General features: G+C 34.9%; 4 protein-coding genes across 4 annotated transcripts; 3 read left to right on the top strand and 1 right to left on the bottom strand.

Annotated features, from left to right (window-relative positions):
- Nucleotides 1-947: 947 nt before the first annotated feature.
- Nucleotides 948-1,874, top strand: LOC140804817 (glutathione transferase GST 23-like). Its single transcript, XM_073160958.1, has 2 exons — nt 948-1,358; nt 1,429-1,874. Exons 1-2 carry the CDS (start codon nt 1,038-1,040, stop codon nt 1,786-1,788), a joined length of 681 nt encoding a protein of 226 aa, XP_073017059.1. The 5' UTR covers nt 948-1,037; the 3' UTR covers nt 1,789-1,874.
- Nucleotides 1,875-4,291: 2,417 nt separating this feature from the next.
- Nucleotides 4,292-5,809, top strand: LOC140806224 (uncharacterized). Its single transcript, XM_073162750.1, has 2 exons — nt 4,292-4,690; nt 4,794-5,809. Exon 2 carries the CDS (start codon nt 5,149-5,151, stop codon nt 5,716-5,718), a length of 570 nt encoding a protein of 189 aa, XP_073018851.1. The 5' UTR covers nt 4,292-4,690; nt 4,794-5,148; the 3' UTR covers nt 5,719-5,809.
- Nucleotides 5,810-7,823: 2,014 nt separating this feature from the next.
- LOC140806223 (calcium/calmodulin-regulated receptor-like kinase 2) lies at nt 7,824-13,030 on the bottom strand. Its single transcript, XM_073162749.1, has 8 exons — nt 12,730-13,030; nt 11,055-11,441; nt 10,322-10,475; nt 9,828-9,954; nt 8,937-9,019; nt 8,773-8,844; nt 8,490-8,693; nt 7,824-8,379 (listed from the first exon to the last, which is right to left on the bottom strand). Exons 2-8 carry the CDS (start codon nt 11,378-11,380, stop codon nt 8,077-8,079), a joined length of 1,269 nt encoding a protein of 422 aa, XP_073018850.1. The 5' UTR covers nt 11,381-11,441; nt 12,730-13,030; the 3' UTR covers nt 7,824-8,076.
- Nucleotides 13,031-16,143: 3,113 nt separating this feature from the next.
- On the top strand, nt 16,144-20,115 carry LOC140806220 (O-fucosyltransferase 27-like). The gene is made up of 9 exons (XM_073162748.1): nt 16,144-16,588; nt 17,048-17,132; nt 17,282-17,349; nt 17,460-17,548; nt 17,630-17,873; nt 17,988-18,191; nt 18,304-18,432; nt 18,525-19,081; nt 19,281-20,115. Exons 1-9 carry the CDS (start codon nt 16,364-16,366, stop codon nt 19,759-19,761), a joined length of 2,082 nt encoding a protein of 693 aa, XP_073018849.1. The 5' UTR covers nt 16,144-16,363; the 3' UTR covers nt 19,762-20,115.
- Nucleotides 20,116-20,878: the final 763 nt, after the last annotated feature.

Here is a 20,878-nt window from a genome sequence, read left to right as displayed (position 1 = left end):
CAAATAATAAAATAATATAAATAACCACTTCCATTTCTTTTATATAAAAGAAATATTAAAATGATTTGTTCATTCGATCTCTAAGTCCCACCAGACAGCGACCATGGAACTCTCTGCGGCTACACATTATTATTCATACTAGCAATTCACACATGCACGCATGATTTTCGTGCAAATAATTTTAAGTTTAAATAAATATTTAAATTAATTTATATGTCATATTCAAGGGGAAAAAAACAATTTTTAATTATCTTTAAAATTTGGAAAAAAAAGAAATAGTCAAATATGAGATACAGAAGTTATGCGTCGTAATAAAATTATGTTTTTATATGGTATATGTGATACATTTGTCCCACATCGAAAAAATCAAAGATTTAAAATGAGTTTATAATGACTTACAATGGACTTCTATAGCAACTTGGGTTAATCATTTTCGTAAAGCGAGGACGAATACGAAATAGTTGCTATAGGGGTCCATTGTGCCGTCACGCAGCCGCGGGCCTGGGCTCGGGCGTGACAGAATGGTATCAGAGCCGGTTACCGGCATGGAACACCGGGAAATAAGTGCTATGCGTAGCAAAGTGCTACGTGCATGGGAGCCACCTCTTGAACCTGCGGGGCAAAGTGCTACATGACGGGAGCCACATCTTGAACCTGTAGGAGCCACCTCTAGATTCTCGGTGCTGGTGAATCGAGGGATCAGGGCGCGACGAGGACGTCGCGTTCTGAAGGAGGGGTGATTGTGATACCCTTGTCCCACATCGAAAAAATCAAAGATTTAAAATGAGTTTATAATGACTTACAATGGACTTTTATAGCAACTTGGGTTAATCATTTTCGTAAAGCGAGGACGAATACGAAGTAGTTGCTATAGAAGTCCATCGTGCCGTCACACAGCCGCGAGCCTGGGCTCGGGGCGTGACAGTATATTTTAAGGTAGAGTGAAGTCAATCATACTACATGAGCAAAAATAAATTTCAAGAAAATCAGAGAAGGAGATCCGGAGCTGCCCCAGACTCGTTCATTTTCCTTTTTCCATGGAAGAATCCAAAGTAACTCTCCACGGATTTTGGACGAGCTCTTATGTTTACAAAGTGATATGGGCGCTGAAGCTCAAGGGAGTGCCATTTGAGTACATTGAAGAAGATCTACGCAACAAGAGTGCTGCCCTCTTGGAGCACAACCCCGTCCACAAGAAAGTTCCGGTGCTCGTTCACGGCGGCAAAGCCGTGGCAGAGTCTGCCGTGATCCTCGAATACATAGAAGAAACATGGCCAGATAGTGAAAACCCCTTGATGCCTGCAGATCCCTCTGACAGAGCCCTCGCTCGTTTTTGGATCGATTTTGGGCAGCAGAAGGTGATAAAAAATGATTATCGAACCCAGTTCCATTTCAAAGATTAAGTTTTTGAACTTTCTTGATTCGCAGATGCCAATCTTTTTCGCCTTCTTTCTATCTTCTGAAGAGGATAGAGAAAAGACGGGAGAACAAGTGTTGGAAACTCTGAGAATCATCCAAGATGAGGCGCTGCTGGCAGGCAAGAAATTCTTCGGCGGAGATAGGATTGGATTGGTGGACTTGTCATTTGGGTGGCTCGCCCACTGGCTCGAAGCCGTGCAAGAAGTTGTTGGGTTGCGGATCATGGAGCCAAACAGTCTGCCTAGATTGTGCGAGTGGGCCATCAGTTTCAGGCAACAGCTTGTCATTAAGGAAAATCTTCCGGACAGGGAGAAACTGGTGGCATTTTTCAAACAAATAAAGGGGCAGATTACAGCTTCGGGGTCGTGAATGGCAAATTTCTTCCTGAGTCGTGTCCTTCGACATTATTACAACTTTCGGTTCATGGATTAATTGTGGTGTTATTGTCCAAGGAATCTTGTTTGTTCCACAATTTTATTTGGACATTGAATAAAATGTTGGGCCTGGACGGGGGACAAAATGCTGTGCCCAATTTTCTATTGGATCAGATTGACATCAAGGCAAATAACCCAATTAAAAATCGGTCCAAATTGAATTGCGTTCTAGTAGTCTGAGTTATTTTTTATATTTATTATAAATTAATCAAATAAAAATAAAGTAAATTGATAGAATATATACATTTAAAAATCTTCGACTGTAGAATTATAAAAATATACATGGGAAGTAAATATATAAAATATAATTTTTTTGAAAAAGAAAAATATATCGAGCTAGATCTCACCAAACTCGGTTTAATGAGGCCCATCTCATTGGATTCGACAAGATTTTTGGATTTCAAATATACTAAAAAAAATATTTTGGGTTTAGAGTTTAAAAATATAGATATATTCAATCTAGATTTTTATATATTCTATAAAATTTTAGTTATATTTAGCGTAATGTTATAAAAGTCATGTGATATTCAAACTCGACTTTACAAAATTCTACAAAAGTATAAAGATATTCACATTTTATGAAATTCTATTAAATACAAGACTTAAAGCCTAATATACAACTATAAAATTTCAAAAATTGTCAGGAAATATTTCAAACTTACATATTCACTTTAATTTCTATTAAAAATAATATCAGTACAAACATTAGTTAATTCATATTTTTTTCTTTTTTCATTTTCTTTGGATTTTTTTAAAACATATTTTTTTTTATTACTAATAATAGTTTAAAATCAAATTATTAACATGTTCAATTTATTTTCGAGTTCTGGTCACAAAACTTAACGAAATTTAAAATTTTTTATCACACTACATAATAAAAAAAATTATAATATTTATTGTAAATATCTTAACTTGCTTATTCTGTAGGTCTTCACATTGAATTTGTTACTGCAAAAAAAGTATTAAAAAAACCACAATTACAAATTAGCAAAGACGACAAAAACTTGTGTGAGACGGTCTCACGGATTGTATTTTATGAGACATATTTCTTATTTAGTTCATCAATGAAAAATTAATACTCTTTGAAAAAATATTACTTTTTATGCTAAAAGTATTACTTTTTATTGTGAATATCGGATAGAGTTGATTCTTGAGACCGTCTCAGACCTACTCACAAAATACATAAGGCTCTATTAATTTTTTACAAATATCATTAAAAGTTTGCAAAATAAATGTACATGATTCTATAAAATTTATGAGATTCTACAAAATCAGTAGAAATCTATTCCAAGAAAGTCTACTATTTTAAAATAGTTAGCAAATATCTCCTATGAATACTAGACTAAGCAAACTCGTGAACTAAAAAAAAAAGTCCCCATCTCTATTATTTTTAAAAACTCCGATAAGGTCGGACTGTATCATTAATGCAACGTTGCGTATTATATCTTAGATATTAAAGAGAATATGTTGTGTGGTCGGAGTCAGACCAGAAACCAAAGGATACAAATCAAGACAAGATATAGATAAATATATGTATATATATTTGCGAAAGGGAATTATTGATACATTTGAACCCGTGAACAAATAGACTTCCCGAGAAAAAAAAATGACGGGTGTCAACCACTTGTACTCTTCAAAATCAGAATTTTGTGCCACAGATGGCACAAACTCATAGATCCACAAATTTACCATAAAATACGATGAAGTTTTCTTGTTTAATAAATGAGGAGGTCTCTTGTGATACTGGTCACACGAATCTTTATATGTGAGACGAGTCAACCGTACCGATATTCACGATAAAAAGTAATACTCCTTGCATAAAAAGTAATATCTTCTCATGGATAACTCAAATAAGATATCTATCTTACAAAATACGACCCGTGAGACCGTCTCACATAAGTTTTTGCTGATCGAGTTTTTCATTTGAAATGACTCGAAAAATAATTATTTTTAGCATTACTCTCTATCTATATCCTACCAAAACTGGAGTACCACAGCAAAATCACATGATGCAGTACTCTATAGGCAAAAAATTGATGAGCAAATTCATGCAAATGTAACCTACACCTTCGTTTGGGATGTGAAACCAGACATGAGACGCATGAACTTTGTGAGAGCTTTGAGCATCTCGTGAGCTAACTAGGACCCCAACTCTCAATCAGCAAATTAACTAATGAAGGAATATTTGAAAGGAAAATAACTTTTCGGTCCCTAATTTTGGGTTATGGTTTATTATATTTTAAAAGTTAGTTTTGAAGCACTAACTTTTATTTTTTTCAAGTCTTGGTCATTTAATCTACTTGATCAAATTAGTCGAAAATTAAGAATTAGTGTATCAGAATCCAACTTTTGAAACTTAAGTGATAAAAAATCAAAATTGAAGAAGTTATTTTAAGTATAGTATCATCTTTGATACCTTCTGTGCATGCCAATCTGCTTAATACCTACTAATAATTGCTGCAAGTTTGCTGTTTACTTGTTTCTTCATGAATGACATAAAGACCCACTCTAATTCTTTGCTGATATAAAAAGATAACACTGGGCAACACATAATGCATCTCCCCCATCACAAAATATATATTTAGAGGAATTTTAGCAGCTCTTACAAAACCTTTCTCTTGCAAATTAATCAATACTTTGATTCAGTTTTATACAGCTGATTTTATGTTTCATAATGTCTTTGTTTTGGGCACTGATTTTTCTTAGTTTTGCTTTTAGTGTCAACTGCTCAGAATCCAAGAATCAGAAGAAGCTTCCATCTGCTGTTCTTGTTGGAACTGTGTACTGTGATACATGCTTCCACCAGGATTTCCCCAAAGCCAGCCGCGCTATTGAAGGTCTCATTTCATATACAACTCCTTCATTAAAATAAAATTTTCGATTTCCGGCTGGATGTCGAAGGTGGACTTTGATTAAATTTTTTGCATGTTGTGTTTTTAGGTGCAACTGTTGCGGTAGAATGCAAGAACACTGAGATCAAGTCCGAGTTTTCGGCGAGAAGTGAAAACAGGATAATCATGGAGAATTCAAAGTTAATCTCCCTTTCCCTGTGAGCAAACATGTCAAGAAAATCAAGGGGTGTTCCGTGAAACTTATCAGCAGCAATGAACCCTACTGTGCTGTGGCTGCAACCGCAACTTCTACGTTGTTGAACCTTAAATCAAGAAAAGAAGGCGTGCACATTTTCTCTGCGGGGTTTTTCACATTCAAGCCTTTGAATCAGCCACAGATTTGCGATCAGAAACCAAGAATCTGGAATTTCAAGAAACAACGTGTTGATGACGACAAATCTTCGATGGTTTTAAACGCTAATGATCCCGCATTTTTGCAACCAGTTCAAGATCCGCCGTATAATCCACCTGTTTTAGGCCATCTCCCACCGCTTCCTCTGCTTCCACGGCTGCCACCGCTGCCACAGCTCCCCCAACTGCCGCCACTCCCCAGGATTCCGTATTTACCACCTGTACCTGCTAAAGAAACCGCAATAAAGTCCCTTCAATTATCTGATGAAGAGATAAATCAGCCTGCAACTTCCAATATTCCATTTGTGCCAAATCCGCTCAACCCACCTATAATTCCTCCGAACCCTCTTCAGCCGCCGCCGGCTTTACTTCCTCCCGTTGTTCCTTCTCCGCCGGCGTCGATTTTTCCGCCAGTTTTTCCTTCTCCTCCACCAACTATTCTCCCTCCAGTTTTACCTGCACCGCCTTCACCGCCGGTTTTTAAGCTGCCGCCGATACCTGGTTTTACTCCATCAGCTCCGCCACCACCGCCACCTTTTCCAATCTCTTTCCCTCCGTTTCCCTTCCAGCCAACGCCTGGGTTTCCCGGAGTGCCGCCTGCTGATGTTTCAAGTTCCCCTTGATTTTGCAGTTTATAGAGTGACCATATGTATAATTAAATGCCACTTTAAAATCTTTACGTGAAAGTTTGAAATAAATTCCCATGATCGTTCACCTTTTGAGGTTTTATTATGTTCTAGAATATATATTAAACAACTCAACAAATGTTATTTCCATGTATTTTTTTCTAAAAAAATTGTATTAGATGATACAAATATTAAATCATGAGAGAAAAAAAAGAATGTAAGGAGATATATACATTTAATATATATAATTATATTCATCTAAGATGTGTATCTTTCGAATCAATTTCATTCTCACAAATCAAATAATGCAACATCAATTTTATTTTATAGCACATAAGAAATACATAATTTAACTTAAACTCTTGAAAATTCTAGAAAATATTTAGCTATCTACTTTGGTCTTGGTGTCGATCGTCTTTGGTTGGTCTTTACTGAAATCTAATGAGCTGCAGTTGCTCTTGACGTCGCGACATAGATGGCTTATTAATCTTTTATTCAACCATTTTGGCATCTGCTTAAAACTGCAAGTTAATCAATCTACAAAATAGTAACAGATATTTCTTTGAAAGTTTTTTCTCAGTTGCACCAATCGATTTTCAAATTATTCGTATTACTTTCGAGTCTAATGAAACTGCTATGCATGCATATTGATGACTTATAGTTAGATATGTCAAAACGGGTCATGTTCGTCTATAGTTGATCTAATCTGTCATGTAATGAGGTAAAAAAAGTGTCTGTCTCTCTTGCAAAAATACTGAATCATATTCTTTTGCTGACCGCGAAAATGGATAACGACAAGATATAATAACCACTTGTGGAAGGAGAAATCCATAGATTCCGAACTTAAAAGGAAGGAAGGTCTATGCCCTTTGACACCAGAAGAAACTGCTCTGATACTAACTGTATTGATCGTAACATTCAAATATATATTGTTGCTGGAGAAATTTATGGTGGAGAAAGTAGATTAAGAAGTATGGTCAAGGCATTTCCTAACATGGCTAGTAGTGAATAATTAATGCTGGATCTCGAAACGCCTGATTTCATGTATTTAGACTTTAGAACATTATTTTCTGACCAATAATCAAGTTTTGTGCCAATAGGTCAAAAAGGAGACATTGCTGGAACCGCCGGACTTTATGTTTTTCCAGAACCATTTATCTAATCTCGTTGGAGAGTGACATATTCATTCCGACGTATGACGGAAATATGGCTAAAGTTGTTGAAGGACATCGCAGGTACATTTATATTCTTGTGGGCTATATGCCATGAATTCTGCATGTCTTCTATGTTTTAGCTGATTTTACAATTTTGTGCTTTGATTGTGGTAAGATTTAAGACATTTGAACCATACTATTACAATCAATGATGGATTATAGGATTAGTGGTAAACATTCGATCCTACTTTGTATCATCTTTACGTAGATATGTTTGTTCAAGATCTTTGCAATCCTTTCAGGTTTCTTGGTTTTAAGAAGACTATTCTACTGAACCGACGAGTTTTGGTTGATTTGGTCGATCATTACAACAATGGACTATTGAGCTGGGACGAGTTCTCATCTTCCGTGAAACTATCCCATGAAAACCGAGTGGGACGGCCAAAGAAGCGCATCGTCACTTCAGAGAAACCAAAAGAAGAAGACTACTACTTCTATGCCAATCCACATGAATGTCTTATGGCCAATTAGAAAGGTTCCATTGATCATACACAGCTTGTGTATGTTATTCTGCAGATATTATTGATTCTTTTACATTTTTTGTTTATCAGCTTGTATATACAGAGATTGTACCCTGTGACTTGCTGGGATGCGTAAAAAATTTTGGCAAGCAAGTGAAATATAATCTTATATTTTCATCATTGTCTAGCAACGTTTAATTGAAATATCCATATATCATTGATGTAAAAAATATTTATCATCGCTGTTTCGGATTTTAGTTATGAACCTGTTGCATTCAACGACCACAGATGGCTACTTTTTCAATTTTGGCAACTTTTAATGTGAAAACTGTTTTAGGTAATATTTTTCAAATTTGCTCGAAGTTGAATCAACTTTCCCTCTGTTTCCCTTCAAGAAATAGTGATGGTATCCCGATGAAACTGATAATTAAAGAATAGCTCTTCTAGAGACTAAAATGTGCCATTGCCCCCACACTTTTGAACAACATTCCCATCGTTGCAGATGTTTCTATACAACAGTTCACAGGAAAAGAGAGCCCTACACTTCAAAACTGAAGCCGTAAATCAAGACCTTGTATGGTGATTATCGACAGTTGTGATCCTACTTTACGTTCGTCGTGACTAAATATATTGTTTCTCGAAAAAAACATGAAATATTACGAACACAAACCAAACCATTCTCAGTCTGTTTGACTTTCATTGATGCTGGCCATTTTTTTGAATTCCAGTTGCTGACACTCTATCCTACTCACAGTTCTCGATATATCTTCTCCGGCAAATGACATCGTATCTTCTTTAACAAGGCGCCTTTGCTTTACTTTTAGAATAGCCTGTGACACTTCTGAGATTGAGGGGCGTCTTCTAGGCGTTTTATGCAGACACCTGTGAGCGATTTTCGCAAGATTCCTTACCTCTTCTGTGTTACACGAGTCTGCAATTTTGGCGTCGATTATGTCGTCTACGCCATCTGAGCTCATCGAAGCCTTTGAAAGGAATTGGAGATGCAAAGTTAGAATAAAAAAGTTGAAGTATCGAGAATAAAGAAAGTCCATCCGTACCATGATATTGAGAGAACGGATGAAATATGTCTTACAAGATTGACGTATTCCATCAAGTTCTGGTGTGGATGGATGGCAGTGATGAGCTCGAAAAGGATAACACCAAAGCTATATACGTCACTTTTTGATGTGAACTTGTTCGTGGATATATACATGGGATCAATATACCCATATGTACCTTTAAGGCCTGTATTATGGCCATCGTATGTTTCTTCTTTTGAAAGTCCAAAATCAGCAACCTATTAATGAAGGAAGCCAAGATACGGAATATAAATAGCTTGTTGTATAAAAAGCTATCTTTAGCAACTTGTGATTCACCTTAGCTCTCATGGAGGAATCCAGCAGTATGTTAGCTGATTTCAAATCCCGATGTATCACAGGAGGCACAGCCTGTTACACAACAAGAAATCCGAAACCGTTTTAATGGAAAATTCTCTAAACTGTAAAAAAAAGGCAAGTAAGTATGATACCATTCAGCATACCCCATCATGAAGGTATTCAATCCCATGTGAAATGTCTTGTGCTACTTGTAGTCGATCATCCCAACTTAACAGTTTGTCTTCACCTAAATTGTGAGGATAAAATAAATAAATTGCCACCATCCAGAGTAAGGCAAGGAAAGAAACCAGAGATGAGGAGACAGAAAATTTTCTCGATATCTCGATGAACATATGCAGTTTGGTGCAATCTATTTAAAAAGTTCTTAGTTTACGTGCATATGGAACGAGTACATGGACAGTAGTGTCCGAAGGACAAGCTTAGAATCAATTGTAGATTATATATGCGTGTGAATGACCTAGATCAGAAACATGTTTCTCAACTCGTTGCATAATATAAGATTACTTGTACAAAGGATTTAACTTAAATAGTGAAAATTTGGCAGTGATAGAACAGACCCAACATATAATGAGGCCATGAATAGACCTGCTTACAATAATTTTAAACTTTGTGATTACCACCTCCTTTTCTCTCTCTTATAACCAAAATAAAGTGTGAAGAATCAAAAACCATTTGAGTATCTAAAATATAGAAAAGAAGATAATACACGACCCACGTCCATTTATCTAGACATGAACATAAATCTTTATATTATTCATATAGCCCCAGACAATACCATATCACATTCAATAAGACTCTTTACAGCGATTGGATGGAAAGTGGAAACTGTCGTATGTTTCAAGTTTTAGCAGAATCTTCTTCACTAACTCTTTGGCATATTCGTGTATAATAAGCCAGAAACTAGTTTTATTCTTCCACTAGGTTATTATAAACACGGAGTGAGAGTGGCGAAGGCAATGCTACAAGATGATAGTGATTATGGATTTATGAGTGTTAGTATTCAGCAGAACAGATCATATACATTACTAACTTACTATATATTAGGTTTTCCAAGCTTCCGTTGCTCATGTACTCATAAACTAGCATGCGTTCACCTTTGTCCACACAATATCCAACCAAATTTACCAAATTTCTGTGATGCAGCCTAGCTAGCAAAGAGACCTGAGAAAAGAATGGTAGATACCATATGATCAAGAACTGAAGTGAACATAAACAGAAAGTGAATGAGATGCAGCTTATCTGAGATCATCACCTGGTGAAAGCTTTAAGCAAGGAATAAAAAAAGCCAACACGGTAAATTCATTAAATTTTAACGTTACAATTTGTTCTAAAATGTACTAATTCCATTGGGAAGTGAAAGATCTCTTTATTTTAGGGTCATTGAAATTTTTTGTTGGATAATATCAAGTGATGAAATTGAAAATATTAATGCATATGGTAAAAAGTGAGGGTAGTTGATCGGAGGGGTGATGTGAACTTCACTATATAGTTCGATCTCCAATTGAACAGTTAAGGACCACGCCTTTACCTCTGTGTGAAATTCTTTATCCCCTTGTTTGGAATTTGAAGCGAGAACTTTTACAGCTACCACTTCACCTGCAGGCATTATGGCTTTATACACGGGGCCAAATGAACCCTGGCCAAGAACAGTTGTGAAATTTTGTGTTCCCTTCTGAATGTCTCTGAACATGAAAAGGGACATAAATCACGGTTCCATTGTACGCTACATATGGTCATATACAGTAAGTCCCAAAAATCAGGATATAATTAAGCTTGGTAAAAACAACCTACTATGAGTGCGCAAATCCCTCCCTCCCTCTCTTGCATCAAACTCCTCCCTTTTCACCCTTCCCAACATATAATTCATGGATGAAGACAAAAAATAAAAAAATTTGGTTGCCGACTTCATAATTTAAGGAAATGTATATTAAAACAACTTATCGATATAACAAGCCTTTCCAGAACCAAATTATGTTTTTCCATACACCATGTGAGAATGTTATTAAGATAATATCTCCCCTGAGCTATCTGCGACGCCCCACCACTTCGAATATATCCAAATTAAATAGTATATCAAAATTACACGTGTCCATGTGTATTCTAATATGTAGTGGGATTAGCAAGGAAACACTTGATCATCCAAAATTCACCAATTTTAACAATTGCAATTATTCGTCAGTCAAGAAAAAGAACCTCCACAAACGTTTTTATTCAAAGGAAATGTGAATGAGTACAAAAACTAATTCAACTGGACAACATACTTGTAATGGTATCTTGGGATACCAGATGCTGAAGCAAACCGATCTTTGGTATGATTATTCCACCAGGAATGTTGAGGTTTTTGGGAAAGGAACTCTGACCCCGGGACAGTAACAGAATTTGAAATAGAAGCGCTTGAATCAATGCTTGTACCAAAGCCATTGGTTCGTATAGGAAGGATAGCAACTGATCGCTCATTTGAGCAGCGCCGAAGATGAGCACGTCTCTTGCACCAACAAATGCCAAAGAATACAAGAGATGCTATGAGTATTCCCACAGTCAAGCCAACAGAGATGCCAATAATAACCAAATCCGTTTTATGAACCATTTTATGGTCCTTCACTCGTATCACAAATCGGGAGCATTTTGCAGGAAAAGTATCATGGTTACTGTAATTATGCATTAAAAAAGTGCAACTCGATTAAAGACTGAACAGTTACAAGAAAAATAAGAACTCAATTTGAGAGTAGCAGAAGATAGCACACATATTCCTATTGCAACAACAGAATATTTTTCCAGAACTTGATTTTGCATGTTTTGCCACAATAAAGTTTGATCACCCTGCAAAATGTCACCTAAATTCAACGAGAATAACTCGCCAACGAAGAAATGGTTTTTGATTCCATGCACAAGCAAATTTGCAATAGTTAAATCCACGGAGCAAGTAGTTCAACAACATCACCCATCACTAATTCATGAATCATCATTTTAAATGTAAAAAAGAAACTAACAAACATATCTCATCTCCCTGCATTCTGCACCGCCCGATCCCATTCTTGCTTTGTTTTTAAAAAAAGAAGAATTGAGAAATTGGATCATAAATACTTTGATTTTATTTCATAAATCGATATATATCAGCTACTTGCAATTAGCACTTGTGAATGGCAGAACTTTATGTCCGCCTCTAAATAATGAAAGTTGCACAATTATATAAACCATGACAAATATAAAATAAATGCATTGCCAACAATAATAAGCACGAATTAAAACAAATGTATGTTCCCAAAACATTCCATCAGAAGTATTCACTAATTTGTTCACTCAACACATAAAGATTGTATCAATTCAAATATAAACAAACATTTACTTTCCAATACAAAGCATAATCCTAAGAAATAAGGTCAACGACTTCTTATCGTGGATAGCCTACAAATCTTGCTCGTCATGGCATCTCGTTTTTTTTTAGGAAACATAATCAATAAATCGGAATTCCAGCAAAAGATGACAATCAATCTATACATATTGGGAATTTGGGCAGCTAAATAATACCATACCATGAAATACATAATATCTCAATACATTAAAAAATTAAATTTTCAAAAATAGAAGGAATAAGCCTGATGAATCCGAGATAATAAAGATCAACATGATACTACAATAAAAACAACTGAAAAGAAACACGATGGAAATGTAATTTAACTCTCAGGTTTTACGTTTTGACAAAACGTAAACATCAGAAAAATCAAAATTTGAAGGCAACATCGACGCAATGATCAAGTGGGTTTCCCACAACCTTCATAAAAAACGACAGTACAGTTAGATACAAACAGCAACGAAAACAGGGATTGCAAAAAACAAGCAAGAACGAATCGGTCCCAGTAATACACCCAAATATCGGATGCATTTTCAACTCGAGGAAGGAAAAAAACCTGAACACAACCAAATAGAAGAAATTACCCATGGCAGAAGAAATCCCATCAATTTTTTTCAGCTGCAATTGACTTGTTCAGCTGACGAACAACAAATCATATTATATAAATCATGGAGTAGTTTGATGTGGTACAGCGCGTAAAAATCTTTCTTTGGGGAGCGAAACAACATCGATCGAAAAGGCAAACGGGATTTCAGGGCGAGATTTGTCTGGTGGTCACTGGGAAATTGGCAGTAGAAGCCAATTTTGCCGATTTGTTGGGTTTAGGGAGTGGACTTGGGCATATCCGCCTTTGTACTGCGTTGTGGTTTGTTCGCGAGTCAAATTTTTCACGTGGCCAAAATTTAAAAAAAAAAAAAAAAAAAAAAAAACTCTAATTTTTTGTCAATTTAAATAAACATTCAAATTCGGATTTTTATAACTGGTTTTTTTTTTAACTGGTTTTTTTTTTAGTTTCAAAATATCAATATTTTTGTGTGACCAAGTGTTGTCGTTTTACAGAAAACAATATCTATATTTGGACATAATTGTACAATTCCGATATTTCAAATCATACTATAACTCGAACACTATGTTTTGATTTCTCTATCAAATAGAGATAATTATCGCACATAACAATCAATCTCTCAATGATTGCACTATTTGCAATCAACAAAAATCGAACTCATGTCATTAGTTCTAGTATCAATTTTAATATCGAGCGTTTGTCGTTTTGTAACAGTGCAATTTTAATATTTTAAATCATACAACAGCTCAAGTATCATCGATTATTCTGTCAAACAGAAACAATTATTGTAACCTGACATCATGTATATATGTTTTTTGTTATTAGATTAAAAACTATATAAAAATTTAATATATGCAAACATCTTATATTGTATATTACTAATTTCAATCATTTCTCAGTATATATGTATAATATATCCAATCAATGTTCCACAACTTTATTTCCAAAAAAAACATATGATTTAATGGATAAAACCAAATTGATAAACACCCTTTTATTTCAAAAATATATGGTATAGTCATTTCGATACGCAAATTATTGATAGATGGTTATTTTAATTTGGTTTTATTTAATTATTTTTCATAAAATGAATAAAGAAATTCTCCTACCCTTTCGTGCCCATTTCACTTCTTTTATTTTTTATTTTATATATACATATACATTAAATTTTTTAATATATTTGAAAGTATAATGATAAAAAAAATGACACGTGAAATATCGAGAGACTTAGATTTCATGACCAACAAGGTGGTGACTAAAAATAAATCCACATTTAATGAAAAAAATATCCATTTCGCTACATTTTTATGACAATATATACTAACAAAATAAAATTATATGAAGTTTAGACACAGTTATAAATTATAATATTATTATAACATAGTTCTAATTTATAATCTAAATTGTGGATTATGTATTTTCATTTATAATTAACTTGGAAATAAAACTAAGACATACATCATTCAAAATATGAAACAAAATTGTCTCGATACATTTCGTTCCAACAATGTTTCGACCATCAAAAGTTGTAAGTTAATGCAAATATAAAAATAGAAATTGTTAGGGATCAACTCCAGCTATATAAAAATGTGATTTCACGTTATTTAGATTATCGTATAATTTAAAATATTTGAATAATAGTCTATAAATCACTCGTAGTCTCGTTTCAATATGTGCATATGTAGCGACATAGGTAACGATCGGTAGTTAAAATTGTCCAAAAAAAAGTTTCTCATTTCCATTTCTCGTAAAATAATCATTATTTTGTTTTAAATTAATAAATCCAAAATAAATATTTTTTATTTTTGACAAAAACACGTAATACAATGTATGACAAATTGACAACAATTAGCTTGAGATTTTGATAGTCTCGCAAATTATGATTATAGTTATAAGGAAAGGATAACATTTAATCAATCCATACAAACTAATTAAATATATATTTTTAAAAAATAATGTGTTTTTTTTATAGCAACCTAATTTGATAATATATTTTATAAGGTTTCATATAAAAGAAAAAACAAAAACTTATGTGAGACAGTCTTACGGTTCGTATTTTGTGAGACAAATCTTTTATTTACGTCATCAATAAGAAAAAAATTATTTTTTATGTTAAAATTATTACTTTTTTTATTGCGAATATAGATAGGATTGATACGTCTCACAGATAGAGATTCTTGAGACCGTCTCATAGAAACCTATTAAAGAAAAATATGGAAATGTTTGAATATTTGGTTCACTGAGTCGACAACGAAACTTCAAATCAGAGCAATCAAGTCATTTTCTAAGTCCACCACCTTTATGAAATTGCTTGGAAGATTTATTGCCCAAAAAGACAACATAAATAGACTTTCGGATTCATATCTCACCATGCGAACTTTATCTTTAGCTAGTTGCAACACCATTTATGTCTCAACAAATATTAATTAATTTAATTAATTATAACTAATCTTATCTTAAAAAATAATAATTAATTTTCCCTCTTTAAAATAGCTCTAACTTCCCATATTATTATTGTTTTTTTCATAAGAAAATAAATCATAAAATAATAAAAGTTAAAACATAATTTTTAATTGGAAAAATTGATATGACATAACTATAGGTTACATAAAATATACATTGTAGTAATATGTTTTACTTTGGAATTTTATTTATATAGACGTATCGCATTCAAATGTCAAGAGTCGTTGTCATTTAAAAGAACATATTATAAATAAAACACAAAATAATTCCCACTAAACTAAATCTTTAAGATAGAATAATATTTTTTATTGTTAAATTTTCAAAATAACGGTTTTCCAAGTCATTCATCCATAATATTTTGCTTTAATTTTTAAGCTAAAAAAGTTTTTTTTTACGGTTAATATTTGTAGTATTAAATTTAGTCTACGAAGTTTTTGGCCTCAATAAATGGCAATAAATATGTACGTAACGGCTCGAATGTTCGAATTTATACTTGGCAAATCAATTTTGGGATTTATATATTTGGAGGTTCGATATTTTTAAAAACCACACTTCAAAACTTTATTTGAAAGTTAAACTAGAAAGTCGAGTCTAATTTTATACCCACAAGCTATATATATATATATGCAAAAATTTATGTGAGATGGTCTCACGGATCGTATTTGTGAGACGGATCTCTTATTTGGGTTATCCATGAAAAAATATTACTTTTTATACTAAAAGTATTACTTTTTATTATGAATATGAGTAAGATTGACCCGTATATCAAATAAATGAATAACATCTCATCAACGAACACAAAAGTTGACCATAATTAAAAAAAGTTAACAGTGTGGGAACTCGGACATGTGACTGAGTTGTTGCCTTTTAGGGTGTCTTATCTCTCATGCAGCACGAGATTCCTGCCGTGCTAAGACGCGCCACCTCTGAGAATGGGTTTAGTATCAAGAAATGTGGACGATTTTCTAATTTTCCGCTCATATGCACACATATATGTATGTATATATGTCCCATAGACACCACCCATAGACAACAAACAAATCTGTGTCTGAACCGTTCTCTGTCCCCAATCCAAGAATAATCTTACTCGCACGCGTCATCATCTGTTCCTTTCCATTCTTTGACTTCCACTCTCACCGCGTCTCCATCATTTCACTCTCACTGAGTCACTGAGTGAGTTAGTGAGTGAGATGAGGTGGGTTTCGCCCCCCAAAGGCGGCGGGGAGAAGGGAGTGTTTTTCAAGTCCAAGCTGAAGTGGGTCGGGCTTATTGGCCTTGTCCTTTCTGCTGTCTCACTCTTCGCACATTTTCTTCTCGCGAGATACACTTACGGGTTTGCTGCTTCCGAGTACCAGTCTTCGATCACCATCTTTTCTTGGCGGCCCATCTTCGAGAATGCAGATCTTCCCAGCGATGTAATGTGATAAAGATCCATTATTTTGTGTAATTTCCTGCGTTTTCTGCAGTGATTTGTTTTGCACAGTTTAAATCTTGGACTTTAGCTTTGTGTAATGATATGTAGGTCTTGAGTTTGCTGGAACTGTGTGATTGAATTATGCTTTTCTTGTAGAGAGAAAAGATTTTGTTTTATTGAATTGGGAAAATTCGAGGAACTTTTTAGGGAAATGGGTGGGTTTTGTGAATAGTATTTTTCTAATGTGGTGTTTAGTGGGGCCAATCTGCTGGGATATTGCTAATTAGTATGCTTTTGAGTCACTCATAAGTTTAGTTTAGATCCCCAATGCTAATAATTTACACTTTCTGTGTTTCTGAAGTATAATGTTTCTGTTTTGTGGGTTTTCGTATCTTCCTAAGGATTCTTTTTTTTCTTGTTTCGTGGTTTTATGGAACATCACAGTTTCTCTATTGTGCAGACTGCATTTTATAGAAGACTTTGGGGTCCAGTCAGGCCTCTTGATTCAATACATCCTTATGCTAATCCAAGAGGACACTATGTAGGTTAGATTTATTTCTGTTACAGTTGATTTATCATTTGACATTCGAATCTTACTTGACGAGTTGACGTAGATTGAATAGAAATCATGAAATCTTTACGTTTTCGTACCCATCATCATGTTTATTACTTAACGGGATCCAATATCTTGCAGCTCCTGTCACTAGCAATGGATACATATTTGTGAGGATACAAGGTGGTTTTCACGAAATCAGAAACTCCGTGAGTGTTAATCGGCCGTTTGTACACTGCCTTCATCTATCTGGCATCTTTTTTTGTAATTATTTTTTTTTATAAAGAAGAATTCTTTGCAATATCTTACTTTTCTGCAGATTTGTGATGTTGTTGTTGTCGCTCGGCTTCTCAATGCCACTCTAGTTATTCCTGAGATTCAATCCACTACTAGTAGCAAGGGAATCAGGTTGGTTTCCTTTCCAATTTTCATTACATGTTTCTGCTGCACAAAAGTTTGGTTAACTCGATGCTCATTACTGTTATGCAGCACGCAGTTTAAGAGTTTCGCTTACCTCTATAACGAGGATCAGTTTGTGGTGGCTCTAGCAGAGGACGTCAAAGTCGTCAAAACACTACCAAAGGAACTTAAAGGCGCAAGAAGAAAGAAAAAGATCCCATCTTTCAAACTCTCCAAGTCAACATCTCCATATTTTTATCTCCAGAAAGTTCTTCCAGTGTTGAATATGCACTCAGTTGTTGAGCTCGTTGTACCGGATGGTGGGTGTTTGCAGGTAAACGCTAGAACATGTAATCTTTTGTTGTGCACATCTATCCTTTTTAATTGTGACGGCGGCATATCATGCGTGGACCAATATTTCTTTGTGATATAATCTTGTATGACTTAGGTGGTGCTTCCTCCACATTTAGAAGAATATCAAAGGCTGAGATGTAGGGTTGCGTATCATGCTCTAAGGTTCAGAGAGGAGGTTCAGGAACTTGCCACAAAGATTCTGTACAGGTTGCGAGCTTCTGGGCGTCCATTTATAGCCTATGATCCGGGGATGACGAGGGATGCTCTAGCATATCATGGCTGTGCTGAGCTCTTTCAGGTATCTTTGTAGTTAAACCTTTTGCCTGCCATTGTTAGCTTCTGTATTATTTTTTTCAATTCACTAAGGTTTTCAAACATTTAATCTTTTTTTGCCTACCTGTTCTATTTAGGATGTGCATACTGAACTTATCCAACATAAGCGAGCCTGGATGCTAAAACGGGGAATTGTCAGAGGGAACCTTACTGTAGATTCAGCTGCGCAGTTTCGTAATGGTCTATGTCCACTTATGCCTGAGGAGGTATACTTCATTCATATAATCAGTTATTTTTGTCAGAATTTTTGTGGACCATTTTTTGAAACTGATTTTGATTAACAAATTTTTTTTTACAGGTTGGTATTCTTCTTAGAGCTTATGGATACTCGTGGGATACAGTAATCTATGTTTCTGGTGGCGAGGTCTTTGGTGGACAGAAGAAACTGATTCCCTTTCACGCGATGTTTGAAAATGTTGTCGACAGGACTTCCTTGAGCGTGCCATGGGAACTAAATAAAATGTATGGCCAGGAAGCTAATCTCGTGGACAAAACTCCCAAGTCTTCATCACCCCCAGTGAAAGTCGAACGGAAATCTATTGACTGGAAAATTTCTGGTCCCAGGCCACGTCCGCTTCCACCACCACCGGCTCGACCGAAATATCCTTACAACATTGAAGGTTGGTGGGGTTGGGTATCTGAGAGCGATAATGAGCCGGACATTACGGTTATGGAGTTGAGAACGAATGCACATAAATTGTTATGGGAGGCGATAGACTACAATATCTGTCTAGAAGCAGATGTGTTTGTTGCAGGATTTGATCGTGATGGTAAAGGAAACCCAAATTTTGCTAGCTTGGTTATGGGGCACAGGCTATATCAGTTTGCTGCCTCCAAAACTTTACGGTTTGACAGGTGATATTTCGTGACACCAGACAAATTTTTTGAAATTATGTGTTATTTATTTTTTTATTTTTTCAAATTGGAAGTTCCAAACCCCAAAATCCATTGGGTTGTCTCAGTCGCCCCACTCTGCCGAATGATTGGATTCACCCCAGATGCCGGACAGGCGGACATTTTCAACTTGTCTTATGTTTTTCTTGTGATGGTGTAGGAAAGGAACCACGAAGCTTTTAGATGAGATCCGGGACCACTTCTACCAAGCCAACCACACCTGGATAACATCAGTACGAAGACAAATGAGGAGAAATTTAATCGATGGGCTCATTGAGGAATCCACTAGATCAAAAACCTTATCTTTTTTGTCCTTTCCTATTCCTGAGTGCTCATGCTTGAGAAACAACCCAGCTGAAGTGTCTTCCCATGCTTCAAGCCCTTCAGCTCGTTCGCAGCTACATGATGCTCTTGGAGCTATGCACCATTGTCCATCCTGGATGGATGGAGATGCAGCTTCTCGGTCGATGGACAAGGAAGATGATGAATATCTGGAAAAAGACGACTCTGATTCTCCCGCTACTGGGCCTCTTTTCCGGCAGAGTGGCGGTGGTGAAAGTCCCGACGGAGGAGTAGAAGTAAGCAGCAAAGAAGATACACAGATTGAGGATCAAGAGGAACTAGAAGGGGGAGAAAGGTGACAAGATTGTCCTTTTTGTTTAAACATGATGCTTTGTGGTGATTCTGGCAGGCATGGATTTGTTCTTGGTTGAACCACCAGCTTGTATCGGGTTGGTGCCAATTCAGAATGATCGGTCAAGCATGCTCGGGTATGGTTCAATGAATCCGTTAGATGGGATCTTTTGACGATCCTTGCCATCAATTTTGACGTAATCTAGGTCGTGTGTGTTAGGCTCTTAAGGCGATGGAATGACTCTAGTTTAGGTTATTGTTGTACTTGGTAATCAGAACAATGGACACTGTCTGTATTATTGAGGTTAAGTTGGTTACACAAAATTATTGAAAAATCCAAAGAAATTGAAATGATAAGATTTAATATATTACACAACAAAAACAGAAATAGGTCAAATCTTGCCATTTCAATTATATATATATATATATAGGGATGTTGTGAGATGGTCTCGTGAGACAAGTCAATCTTACCGATGTTCACAATAAAAAGTAATATTTTTAGCATAAAAAGTAATATTTTTTCATAGATGATCCAAATAAGATATTCGTCTCACAAAATACGATCTGTGAGATTGTCTCACATAAATTTTTGCTTATATTTTTAGCAGACAATCACAATTTGGATAGATTTTAATCGTAAATTTGGTCTGGTTCAAATTTTGAATAGAAAAGACAAACCAAATCGATCCGACTAAAAAAAAATCATGTAATAAATTTGTTGATTTAGTTTGATTTTTCTTGAATATAAATATATTTTATTTGATTTTTAATTTCTATCATATTATTGGTGAGTTTTGTAATAATCAAATTACGTTGAGAATTTATTTATTGTAGATTTTCTGTCAAATAAACATAACTATAATACTAGAAGTCTATGTTTTTATAAGTTGCAAAATTTTGTAATTTTCATAAGTATTTTATTATATGATTTTTACTTATAATCGTATTAGTCCACAATCAAATAAAACGTTAACTCAGTTTCTGTCAAATGTCAATTGCTACTTTGTCCAAATTAAAATATTTCATGCACTTATTCTCACTGTGAAATTTAAAACTTAAAATTAGTCATCCAAAACATATCAACCGAAATTCACAGTTTGTGTTGGTTTGATCATAAAAATTACA

Source organism: Primulina eburnea, chromosome 11 (genome assembly GCF_022965805.1).
Source record: "Primulina eburnea isolate SZY01 chromosome 11, ASM2296580v1, whole genome shotgun sequence".
Taxonomy (NCBI): Eukaryota; Viridiplantae; Streptophyta; class Magnoliopsida; order Lamiales; family Gesneriaceae; genus Primulina; species Primulina eburnea.
Note: the sequence above shows the minus strand (reverse complement) of the source record. Positions and strands in the feature narration are given on the sequence as shown.